Here is a 12,980-nt window from a genome sequence, read left to right on the forward strand (position 1 = left end):
TTGTTACTGGCATGGTCCCTTTAGAATTAGGGTCACCTTTCAAGTTGGCAGTCCCTGGCAAATGCCCAACTAAGCTTATTCTCCAAGGGTTTTGAAAAATCACACTTTGTCAGAATGGCCTTGGTGAAAACATAAGCTTTTATTCGGCCTCCGGCCGTGGAATTATTGTGCCACTCCAGGTTTTCTTGGTAGCATTAATCATCATACAAAAACAACCAAAAAAGTTCATTTCACTCCGGGTCACCAAGCAAGCAGCTCTGGACTTGATTGGTAAAACACATACAGTCCTTAATTTGCCATGAGGCTAGGCAGTGAAACAGTTAACACAAATAACTTTCTCCTGTAGCTTTACAGGAGAGACATTCTTGTTCATGATTGAGAAATATGTTGTGCTGTCCTGCAGTGCATTCACTCTCTCTAGCTGGGTGGAACTTTCTCCCTAGTCCCGAGCAGGCTTCTCACTGAGAGGGTTAATTTCACTCTTCCTATGAGGCAGGCAGACTAATTGAATTAGTTAGTTGCTATGGCAATTTCTTTACAGCTGGGCACTTTCACGAGTGTGGAAGTCAGGAAATTCTGGGCTTTAAAACTAGCCAGCATTACAGCCTGGCGTTTGGTTCAGCTGTGCACAAAACCTGCAGAGGAGATTACTGTATCCTTTCCACCTTCAGCAAAACAGCATGTGAAATTGCAGTACAGGATTATTTCCCTAGTAACTCTCACAGTCATTAGCTCAAAGAGCAAACAGCAAAATACAGCCTAAACAAGACCTCTGTTCACAGACCTTTTCAGGATATTCATCTCCAGCTCCTCTGGCCAGCTTTCATGTATAGCCCCACTTTCCTCCAACACCATGGGTTCTGGGGGAAGGAATTCAGTGGCCAAATTACCAGCCTGTTCCTCAGTCATTTCCCAGTCAGTGCTGAGGAACTGCTCAGCCCCGTCCTGCCTCTGCTCTACTGCCAAGCCTCGTTCTGCTCCTCCTCCTTCCTCTCCCTCTGCTCTCTAACGAGCCTGGCTTTAAGCTGAGGGGCCCCCTTGGCTTTGGATGGGGGAAGGGAATTCCTTCCTCAACCCATGCCGTTTCTCTGAGGGGAAACTGCCTATGAGCTTTCTGCCTTACAGGCAATGGACAATAGCAAGGCAGCTTCTTCCTGCCTGGCTTTGGGACTGCTTCAGGTAAGTCTAAGCCTTCCTGCTCTATTTCCATTTCATTGTCACTCACCAGGGAGTCAGCTAATTTATTGTCCTGGGCACTGACCTGGTCAGCCCTTCTGCACTGGGGTTTATATACTTAATTTCCCTGTGGCAAACCTTAGGAAAGACGTCCGTTTGTCACAATGGTCTGATATCTCCTTTCCTTCCCTCCCTCCCATGAACTTGGCTTCTTCTCTTGTTCCTCTCCGCTCCCTTCTCCTTCCTTCCCTCTCTTTCCCCAATTGGGTGCAGCAGCAACAGAAGCAGCATTTCCCTTCCCATTTCCTGTGCAGGAGAGGCATTTCTCTTCCCCTTTCCCTCCCTCTCCCTTTCCCTGTACAGCAGCAGCAGCATTTCCCTAGGGTCCCCCTTTCCTATGTAGCAGAAACATTTCTCTTTCCCCTTCCCTTCCATTCTCTTCCTTGTGGAGCAGCAGCGTGTCTGGCCAGCTCGTTCCGTTCAAAGCCACGGGTGGCGGCTCCTTGCGAGATCCGCGCCTGTGTCTGAAGCCTCTCTGATGTTGTGACGTCAGAGAGGCTTCCGATGCAGGAGTGGATAGCGCGAGGAGCCGCCAACCCACGGCTTTGAACAGAACGAGCCGGCCAGACATGCTGCTGCTCCAAAAGGAAGGGAAAGGGGAAGAGAAATGCTGTTGATCGCGTCCAGACCGCGGGCCGCAAATAAAACCTGGAGAGCCACATGCGGCCCGTGGGCCGCGTGTTTGAGACCGCTGTTCTAAAGTTTCCATGCCTTTACCAATTGATGTGAAACCAGTTCTAACCGGTTTAGCGTTAAGTATTTTAGCTTCCAATGCACATAATGGCCCGGCATGGTCTTTACCGTGCTTCGTAGCATCCTCCAATAATACTATGTAAATGTAAAACAACGAGGTCATTAATATTAAAATGAACACTCCGGGCGATGCCCAGATGTTGCCTGGTGATGCGCAAAATCAAGCACTGGCCTTTAAAGCTTCAAAATTACTGACAGGTCTGGAGGTGGCAATAGTGTGTTTCAGGCGCGTTTGTTAAAGGTGCGACTCGTGTGCATGCGTCAAAAGTGTACACCAGCAGATCTGGGCTGCCGATTGCGTGAGCGATGAAGATGCATTTATAATCTGGACCCCCTAGACCCGCCCCCAGGCGGGTGTCATTTATGCATGTGTAAATAGCACATCTCATTCGCGTTCATTAAAAGCATGTGCCAGCAGGTCTCGGGCTGCCGACTGCATGAGAGGAGGAAGTTAGCCAAAAATACGGGGGCAGCATATGTGTTTCACAGAAGCAGTGTAGAAAGAAAGCATTTGCATGGTTTGCTGATAGCTGTTCACCCTCCCCTCTGGCTATCGATGCATTTGACGCTTGGTTATGATGCACGCTTCTGATGTGCACCCTTGAGGCACGCCTGTGAGTGGCGCTCATGCATGCCTACGACTTAGCATTTCCTGGCATATGAGCACATTTAGGCCTCTTTTCGTGGACTATTCTGTACATGTCAGTCGCTTTCTCCAACAACTGATCTGATGGCATTTCTGTGGCCCTCCACAGAGCGCATTTGCAGGCAAAGGATTTGCAGCGTCACTCATTTTTTTTGAAATCGGAAAATTTACCGGCACTGCAACGACCCACAGGGTTTTAACGGTAAGTTTAGAACATCGGAGCTCTTGTGGGGGATGCAGAAAGCTCTGGCAACCCAGTAAAAAATACCGGAAGCAATTTTAATTTACCAGATGATGCTCAGCACAATAGCATACAAATTATACGCATGCTATTTGTGTGGGGCAACCCTGGTAAAAGGGGAAGGAACTGTGCCTGATGCCTGTTCAGAAGAGCATATCGGTAGGCACAGCTCTTTCCCCTCCTGTCAAGCTTGCTGCAAAAAAAATAAAACAACAAAAAACTTTTTCTCTTCTCAGTTAGCCTGCCTCTTTCTAACAGAAACATGGCTACTGTCCGAAGAAGATCCAATACTAAACGACCTAATGCCAGATAACTATAAAATTCACATGTTAAACCGCGAAGACAGAAGAGGGGGAGGACTGGCAGTCATCCTTAAGGAAGAACTTGAACTTGAATTAGTAGAATCCAAGATAACCAACCAATTAGAAATACTAGCATGCAAAATTAGTAATAAGAATCTAGAAGAGTACCTCTCCTGTATTCTATTTTATGTCCCGCCAAAAAGCTGGTCAAAGGCCAGAGAGGACTTCTACGAATTCATTCTACATAATTCAATTACTCCGTCTTACAATATTATAGCAGGAGATGTAAACATACACTTAGAGAATGAGGACAATCCTGACACGAAAGATTTTAAAAACTTCCTATCCTCACTCAACTACAATCTCCCTTCATCCACACAAACTCATGAAAAAGGCCATCAGTTAGATTTGGTAGCTATGTCCTCAAAAGAGATCCTAAATCCTTCTATTTCTATATCCGACGGTATATGGTACCACGACATCTGGTCCGATCATTTCACCTACTACTTTAACTTAATCTGGAATCAACCAAAAGAAAAAACTCACCCAAAGATAAAAAAAGAACATCTCACAAGGGGCCACATCAACCCAGAGGAATACTGGGCACATTATGAATCGCGTGAGGAAATAAATGAAGGGGATGAGTTCTAGATAAAATAGCCCCTAAATGAAACAGAACAAACCGCTCAAATAAATATAATAAATGGTTCGACTCCGAATTATTAAACATGAAACAATCAGTAAGACGACTAGAAAGGATCTGGAATAAAACAGGAGAAATATCAGACCGGAACAATTGGAGATCCAACATAAAGGACTACAAACAATTGATAAAAGAAAAACGAAAAACATTCTACTCATCCAAAATTCATACATCCAATATGAGTTCAAAAGGATTCAACACTAAAGAACTGTTCAACCTGGTTACAAATTTATTCGACACCACACGCCACAATCAATCCATGCACGACATAAAATTTCCATCAGCAGACGAACTAGCACAACACTTTGACTCAAAAATTGTGAACCTAAGGAACAATTGCCCAACAAACAGCATACCTGCACATCAAATAGCCAACATACATGAAAACGAAATACCTGTGGATATGTTTTGGACCTCCTTTCAGGATCTAGAATGGAATAACTTCATAAAACTCTATAACAAGTACACTAAATCACACTGCATTCTAGATCCCTGTCCCCCCAACATTATGAAAACAGCCCCATTAGACTTTAAACTAACACTGTGGAGTTATCTGACCAATAAGTTCAAAAACGGAAAATTCCTAACGAATAACGGTCACATTATAATCACCCCAATTCCAAAAAATCGTAAACAATCCCTAACATCTGTAACCAACTATAGACCGGTAGCATCCATTCCATTCTTCGTAAAAATAATGGAAGGTTTAGTACATACCCAATTGATGAACTACCTTGATCAGTTCTCACTACTACATGAAACCCAGTCTGGCTTCAGACCTCTGTTTAGCACTGAGACGGTGATTGCAGTGACCCTAGAATACTTACGCAACTTATTCAGCAAGGGCCATAATGCCTTAATCATGCAATGTGACATGAGCTCGGCCTTCGACCTGGTAGATCACAAAAAACTGCTACAATGTTTAGACGCAATCGGCATCGGAGGTGAGGTATTTGACTGGTTCCGAGGATTCCTTACGACCCGCACCTATCAAGTACGCTTCAACTGCAACCTCTCTAAAACATGGAGAAACCCATCAGGCGTTCCACAGGGGTCTCCATTATCCCCACTACTCTTTAACGTCTATATATCATCACTAGGCATGCAGCTGGCCCAACGGGGTATAAAAGTATTCAGTTATGCGGATGACTTTACAATCATTATCCCGTTTAATACGTCACCCTCCGAAATCACCCCCACGGCAACAGAAGCACTAAACCTGATGGAACAATGGACCACAGAATTCAAACTGAAGCTTAATTCAGATAAAACTAAATTCTTCATAGCCTTGCCACACCCACATATCACCACAACACCACTACGCATTAACAATCTTAACTACCCTATTCAACCTACAATGAAGGTTCTGGGGGTAATACTGGATCAAGGTCTAACTATGAAAGACCATGTGGACTCCCTAGTCAGAAAGGGGTTTTTTACTCTCTGGAAACTTAGGTCCATTAGAGCATACTTCGACGCTTCAGCATTCAGAATTCTGGTACAATCCCTAATACTAAGCCACCTTGATTATTGCAACATTACCCATCTGGCAATCACCCGGAAGCAAATGCAGAGACTACAACTGATACAAAATGCAGCAGTCAGGTTGATCTTCAGACTGAAGAAGTCCGATCATATAACCCCTTCCTACCGACTCCTGCACTGGCTGCCAATGGAGGCACGTACAAAGTTCAAACTGGGATGTCTCTGCTTCAAGGTATTATCCGGTCTAGCCCCTAAATATATAACAGACCTCTTCTCATTCCCAACCAACAGACATGAGAGAAGAGCACACCAGAAATTTGTTTCCCCACCAGCCAGAGGATGCAAATATAAGAGACACCATCAACAACTTCTATCATACCAAGCAGCCTTATGGGGCAAAGACTTGGAAAAACTAATTACACACACAAACAATTATGGTGAATTTAGGAAACACCTAAAAACATACCTGTTCTCGAAATACCTAGATGACGAATCAGGACAATAGCCCCCATCGCAATCCCTCCCCAAATTAGATCTTGTAAACTGTTAACCTCTAATCTCTAACTATGAATGTTCCTTTCAATTTATGGAATTTTTCTAATTCATTGTAAACCGCATGGAACTTCACGGTCCTGCAGTATATAAACTGTTGTTATTATTTTTATTGTTGCTACTATCAGATATTCACTGCTACACTCTGTAATTCGATGTCTGTGCAGTTTCTCTTCATTGTAAACCGCCTAGAAGTCGCAAGATTGTTGGCGGTATATAAGAATAAAGTTATTATTATTATTATTATTATTCTCCCCTGCCCGTGATCAACTGAGTGGCAGCTGAACTGACTCAGATCATTGTGGCTCCGTGTTGGCTCAGCTGATCTCGGCTCTTCTCCCTTTCCAGATCAGCCGATCATGGGCAGGGGAGAAGCAGTTTTGGTTTTGTTTTTTTAAGTAAGAAATGGGATCAGCTGTTGTGCATGTGTTATATGCATGTGTGTCCCATGCATACACTCACACAACACACATACAACAGCTTCCAGCAGATCCAGACCAGCCAGAAAATTTTGCCCTTTTGTGCATCACAAGGAGAGCTCATTAAATACTGCTGAGTTCCTTGTAATGCATTTGCATAGGGTTTTCGATGGCTGCTACCAAGGATTGGTAGAAACCCCTGAGAACCCTTTTGAGCACCAGAGGCTGAGCTTCCCTGGACACACCTTTCTTTACAAATGTAAGTCGGACAACTGGAAGTCCCAGCTCCCCGACATCTTCTTTGTAAAGAAAGGTGTGTGCAGGGCTTAAAGGACAACGCGCAAACTCGCCTGTCTTCCTCCTTTCACTACAGCACTGCAATTTAGGAAGACCAGTTTCCTTCTAACCCTCAGATTTATTGTACTGATTTCTCAGCACCCACGGTGATTCTATGACATCCGGACTCCTGAGGATGGAGTGTGTCTCCGAAACACGACCCATGTCGGGATCTGCATTTCACATATGAAAACCACTATTGAGATTACTATATAAGAATAAAATTATTATTATTATTATTATATTTGATTTATTTTTGTAAATTGTCTCTGCAGCTTTTTTCTTTTGTCATTTTTCGCTTGACTGCTTACTGCAGATTGGTTGGATTGTTTGGGGGTTTTTTGTTTGTTTTAAGTTTCTCTTCATATTCTTTCTTAGCTTTCTTTATCAATGCTTTGCATCTAACTTTCCAAAGCACACGTCTCTTTTTATTTTCTTCATTTGAATCCTTTTCCCATTCTTTAAAGGATGTTTTTTTTTTTCTCTAATAGCCTCTTTTCCTTCACCTTTGAACCATGTTGGGTCTCGTTTTCTCTTCTTTCCACTTTTGTTAATACTTAGAATACATTTGGTCTGGGCTTCCATGACGGTATTTTTAAATAACATCCACGCCTGGTTTACAGTCCTAACCTTTGCCACTCATCCTTTCAGCTTCTTTTTAACAATTTTCCTTTGTTTTTATTGTAGTCGCCCTTTCAAAAATTAAATGCCGCTTCTGTAGATTTCTTTAGCGACGTCACTCCAAATATCAATTCAAATTTGATCACGTTATGATCACTGTTTCCCAGCGGACCCAACACAGTTATCTCCTGTACTATGCCCTGCATTCTACTAAGGACCAAATCTAAAGTCGCTCCAAGAAGCAGTCATTTGTGATGTCTAGGAATTTTACCTCCTTAGCACTCCCTGAGGTAACATTTATCCAGTCGATGTTGGGATAATTGAAATCACCCATTATTATACTGTTGCCCATTAAGGATGCATTAAGCCCATTCCTTAGCGCAGCTTATTAAAAGCACCCCTAAATTATAGAACCCATTTTCAAAAGAAATGTATTCTTTATTAATGGTTTTTCAAGTAGGTGGGTGACCATCTGATACATAAGCATCTAGATTTCAAATGTTGCCTTTTTTAGTCATCAGTCAAGAAGCGGTATGTACATAAGTTAAGAGTTTTATTCCATAAGCAGTTAAACCGATCTAGCTTTTTGCCCATCAGTGAGCCTTAGGGCTCCTTTTATCAAGGTGCGGTAGGCGGTTAACGCGCGGAATACCGCGCATTCAACCGCCTGCCGCGCCAGTCACTAATGCCTCCATTGACGAGGCGTTAGTTTATAGGCTTGCCGCGGGGGTTAGCGCGTGATGAAATGTCCGATGCGCTAACCCCCGTAGCGCGCCTTGATAAAAGGAGCCCTTAGTAATTAGTACGCAGATTAAGAGCAGGAAATTGCATCAGGTTAACAAATCCATCCAAGAAACCTGAAATAAAGAATTGGGTGTGTAAATGAGCATCATCCGAATATTAATGTGCAAAATCTTTTCAGTCCCTCGTTCCCTGATGCAATTATTTTCTAGTCACATTAATTGTTCCTAACGGATGACCCTAATGACTTTGTGTTCAAATGCATGCCAGAGAGGGCTGAAGATCAATGCTGTTTAAAAATAGGGTCACTTCTAGAATCATTCAGTTGGGCCATAACAACTGCTGAATATAAGAAAGTTAATATCTGGGTCGTTTCACAAATGCAAATTTTGTAGCTTGTTTTTGACGCTTCACGGTTAAATTATTAAACCCTTGAAAAGTGTGTTTCTTTTAGTAGTGATCACTCTATCTTGTGAGTTAAGTAACCAGCGTTGAAAAATGGACTTTCTTTTACCATCAGTGAACCAATTTATTTCACCAGTAAGGTTTGGAGTCAATAAGCAATTAAATAAGAAACTCAAATATTAAAATAATTGCTATTTTGTCCAGGGCCTTTTCTTCCTGAAATGTTACTGTTGTGTGTAGTAGTGTGCAGTGAGGGCTTTCAGGGGATTCAGCGAATCCCCAGCACTAAAGCCCTGCTTTTTTTTGCTTGTTTACTTTTTTTGCATGATGCAGTTTGATTGGCTGAGTAGGCGGCCTGCTCAACCAGTCAAACTGCATCAAACAAAAAGTAACTCTCCTCTTTCCCCCCCCCAAAAAAAAAAAAAAAAAAAGCAGGGCTCTTGGGCTGGGGATTCTCCAAACCGCCTGAAGGCCCTGTCAATACTGATCTGAATTTGATTGACCAAACAGCATCTGCCTGTTGCCTGCTCGACCAATCAAATTCAGAGCAGTTTCCTCAGGGCCTTTAGGGGGTGGGGCAAATCCCCTGAAGGCCCTGATTGCACATCACTGGTTGTGTGTGAGATTGTGGAAGGTGGGGGGTAATGGGGAGAAGGGGAGGACCGATCTGGTGAATTTTGACAAAATATCCATCCTTTTGATCATTTTTTTTTCTTCCAGAAACTTCATTCACGCCTCTTAGATCTCTCCTCTGGGGATTTGTTGCCAGTGGTGGAGAAGAACAGAAGTTTGACACACTTGCTAACTGCTGATGCTCAGGTTTATGTTTGTTTCCTAATTCATTCATGTGTTCTTTGACTTTGTGCAGCCATCATCTCCTGTATAATGTGTGAAAATACGTGAAGCAGAAAGCTCAACCTTGAACCGCTGTTGGGGTAGATGAGAACACTTTCCTTTCATTAGCTCTCTGAAGCTCAACCTCATATCGTGGGTTGATATAGTAAGCTGAAAGTATCACTCTGTGCGGAGGATGCGTAAATCTGGCCAGTGTTCTCCCGATGCTGGTTTTTTTTTCCCTATTGATTACATTTCAAAGTCTCTGAGAAATGACCAAGCAGCTTTTTTATTAAAGCGCACATATTATATTACTCATCCTATTTTTATGATACATTATGTATGAACTTAAATAAAAATAAACCCTCGTGTTTTCCATTCTATATTTTTATTTTTTGTACTACGAGCTCCGCTTTGTACTTATTAGGCAAATTTTAACCTATATGTCTTTTATGATGAAGAAAAAAGATTCAAAAAATTCAGAAAATTTTATACACAGGAAAATACAAGCTGAAAATGGATTTTTTCTTCAAAACATAGGGCTCCTTTTACTAAGCTGCGGTAACGTTTGTAGCGCACGCTAACCCCGCGCTATGCAGCTAGAACTAACGCCAGCTCAATGGTGGCGTTAGTGTCTAGCGTGTGGGGCAATGTAGTGTGCGCTAAGCGCACGTTAAAACCGCTAGTGCAGCTTAGTAAAAGGAGCCCATAGTAAACATAGCAAATGACAGTCGATAAAGACCTGAACGGTCCATCCAGTCTGCCCTGTAATTATATGCATTGCAATTTCATGATTACATTAAAATGTCTTTTTTTCTTTGTTATTTCTGGGCCATAGACCTTAGTAGTCCACCCAGTACGGTCCTTAGGTTCCAACTGCTGGAGTTACCATGAAAGTTTACGCCAGCTTATCCAACCCATCTTATATGCGGGATTAGACCATGAAAGTCTGCCCATTCATATTCTAATTAGAGGTTCTCTGTGTTCATCATATGCGATTTTGAACTCAGTCACAGTTTTCCTCTCCATCACCTCCCTCGGGAGGGCATTCCAAGCATCCACCACCCTCTCTGTGAAACAAAATGTCCTAATATTACTCCTAAGAACACCTCAGTTTATGTCCTCTAGTTTTACCAATTTCCTCTTCTCTGGAAAAGATCTGTTTCTATATTAATACCTTTCAAATATTTAAATGTCTGTATCATTTCAACCCTATACCTCCTCTCCTCCAGGGCATACGTGTTGAGGTCTTCTAGTCTCTTCTCATACTTCTTGTGGTGCAAACCCCCTACACTTTTCTTCGTTTTTCTCTGGACCGCTTCAAGTCTTCTTATATCCTTGGCCAGATACAGCCTCCAAAACTGAGCACAATACTCCAAGTGTAGCCTCACCAATGACCTGTACAGGAGCATCAACACTTCCTTTCTTTAGTTGGTTACACCTTTCTCTATTCAGCCTAGCATCCCTCTGGCCACAGCCACTGCCTTGTCGCACTGTTTCATTGACTTCAGATCCTTAGACACTATCATCCCATGGTTTCTCTCCCCGTCTGTGCATATTAGTCTCTTGCATCCCAGCATATACATCTTCCTTGGATTTCTACTGCTCAAATGCACCACTCTGTACTTCTTTGCATTGAATTTTAGTTGTCAGATATTAGATCATTCTTCCAACTTTTGTAGATTCTTTTACATATTTTCCACTCCCTCTGAGGTATCCAGTCTGTTACAGATCTTGGTATCATCTTCAAAAAGGCAAACTTTACCTTCTAACCCTTTGGCAATATCATCCACAAACATATTGAACAGAATCAGTTCCAGCACTGATCCTTGAGGCACTCCACTACTCACCTGTCCATCCTCCAAGCAAATTCCATTAACCACCACCCTCTGACATCTGTCCATCAAGCAGTTTCTAATCCAATTCACCACTTTGGGTCATAACTTCAATTGGTCAAGTTTGTTCAAGAGCTTCCTACGATGAACCATGTCAAATGCTTTGCTGAAATCTAAGTAAATTATATCTAGCACACTTTCTCAATCTAATTCTCTGGTAACCCAGTCAAAGAATTCAATCAGATTCATTTGGTATGATTTACTTTTAGTAAAGTCATATTGTCTTGGATCTTGTAACCCTTAAATTCTAGGAATTTCAGTATCCTCTCCTTCAGCAACATTTCCATTATTTTTCAATAACCAGAGTGAGGCTTACCGCCTGTAGTTTCCTACTTCATCTCTACAACCACTTTTGGGAAGAGGAACCACATCTACTCTTCTCCAATCCCATGGACTCTCTCCTGTCTCTAGGGATTTATTGAACAAATCTTTCAGAGGACCCACCTGAACGTCTCTGAGCTCCATCAGTATCCTGTGATGGATCCCGCCCGCTCCTATGGTTTTTCAAGTTGTTCATAAACACTTTTTTACATGAATGTCGCGGTATCCACTCCACTCTCGCAGGTAATTTTGCCAGCCAATCACAGTCCTTCTCCAGTTTTTTTCTGCTGTGAACACAGAACAGACATATTTGTTTACCACATTTGCTTTTTCCTCTTCTTTCTCTACATAGCAGTTCATTGCTTCTTTCAGTCTCGCAATTTCATTTTTTGGCTTCCTTTTTTCACTAATATAGCTGAAAAAAAAAAGGTCTCCCTTTTATATATTTCTAGCCATTTGCTCTTCCTCTTTCGCTTTCACCAGATGTATCGCTCTCTTGGCTTATTTCATTTTCATCTGGTATTCCTTCCTGTGCTCCTCTTCATGAATATTTCTATATTTCACAAACATCAACCCTCTTTTGTTTTTATTTATTTTCCTCACATAAAGATCTGTAGCCATTTTTATTGCTCCTTTTATCTTTGACCACTGTTTTTCCACTTCTCTTATGTCTTCCTGTCCTATTAGCTCTTTCTTCAGATACTCCTCCATTTTACTAAAGTCCACATGTTTGAAATCCAGGACTTTGAGCTTTGCATGGCCACCTCCACTTTAGTTGTTTTATAAACCCAAACTGTTTGGTCATCACTACAGCCCAAGTGAGCACCCACTCGGACATTAGAGACATTTTCCCCATTCCTGAGCACCAGATCCAGTATCACTTTTTCTCTCATCGGTTCCATCACCACTTGCCTGAGCAGAGCCCCTTGAAGGGCATTCGCTATCTCTCTACTTCTTTCCAAGTCTGCAGACGGAACTTTCCAATTCGCATTCATCAGGTTGAAATCACCCAGCAACAGAACCTCTCCTTTCTTTCTCAACTTTTGAATATCTTCAACAAGATCTTTATCAATTTGCTGTGATTGAGTCGGAGGTCTGTAGACAACACCCATGTAGATAGAAGTTCCATCTTCTCTTTTCAAAGCGATCCACATTGTTTCTTCCTTTCCCCATGTCTCCTGCATTTCAGTTGCTTGGATAGTGGTCTTTACATAGAGAGCTACTCTTCTACCTTAATTTTGGGATATTGCATGATAACCTTCTCAATGCCTTTGACTCTTGTACATCTTGAAGGCTTGTCACGCATATTATTTCATATGAATTTGATTGACTGTGTATTTTACAAACATTTTCAACTCCGGGTCACTTCTGAACAGTATTTGAATATAAGGTAACACTGCAGTATTCTTACCAAGAAAAAATGCACACTGATAACTTTATTTTCAAAGAATATGAATGGAAACAGAGTAGAGTTATATACTTAGCTCCCT

At 42.1% G+C, this 12,980-nt stretch overlaps 1 protein-coding gene across 1 annotated transcript in view; it reads left to right on the forward strand.

The window, feature by feature from the left end:
• Window positions 1–12,980, forward strand: part of NCKAP5 (NCK associated protein 5) — a 1,115,675-nt gene that overhangs the window by 914,809 nt on the left and 187,886 nt on the right. Inside the window, 1 exon segment of the mRNA XM_033946444.1 lies at window positions 9,161–9,259. Within this exon segment, the coding sequence (XP_033802335.1) occupies window positions 9,161–9,259 (99 nt within the window).

This window comes from Geotrypetes seraphini, chromosome 5 (genome assembly GCF_902459505.1).
Source record: "Geotrypetes seraphini chromosome 5, aGeoSer1.1, whole genome shotgun sequence".
Classification (NCBI taxonomy): domain Eukaryota; kingdom Metazoa; phylum Chordata; class Amphibia; order Gymnophiona; family Dermophiidae; genus Geotrypetes; species Geotrypetes seraphini.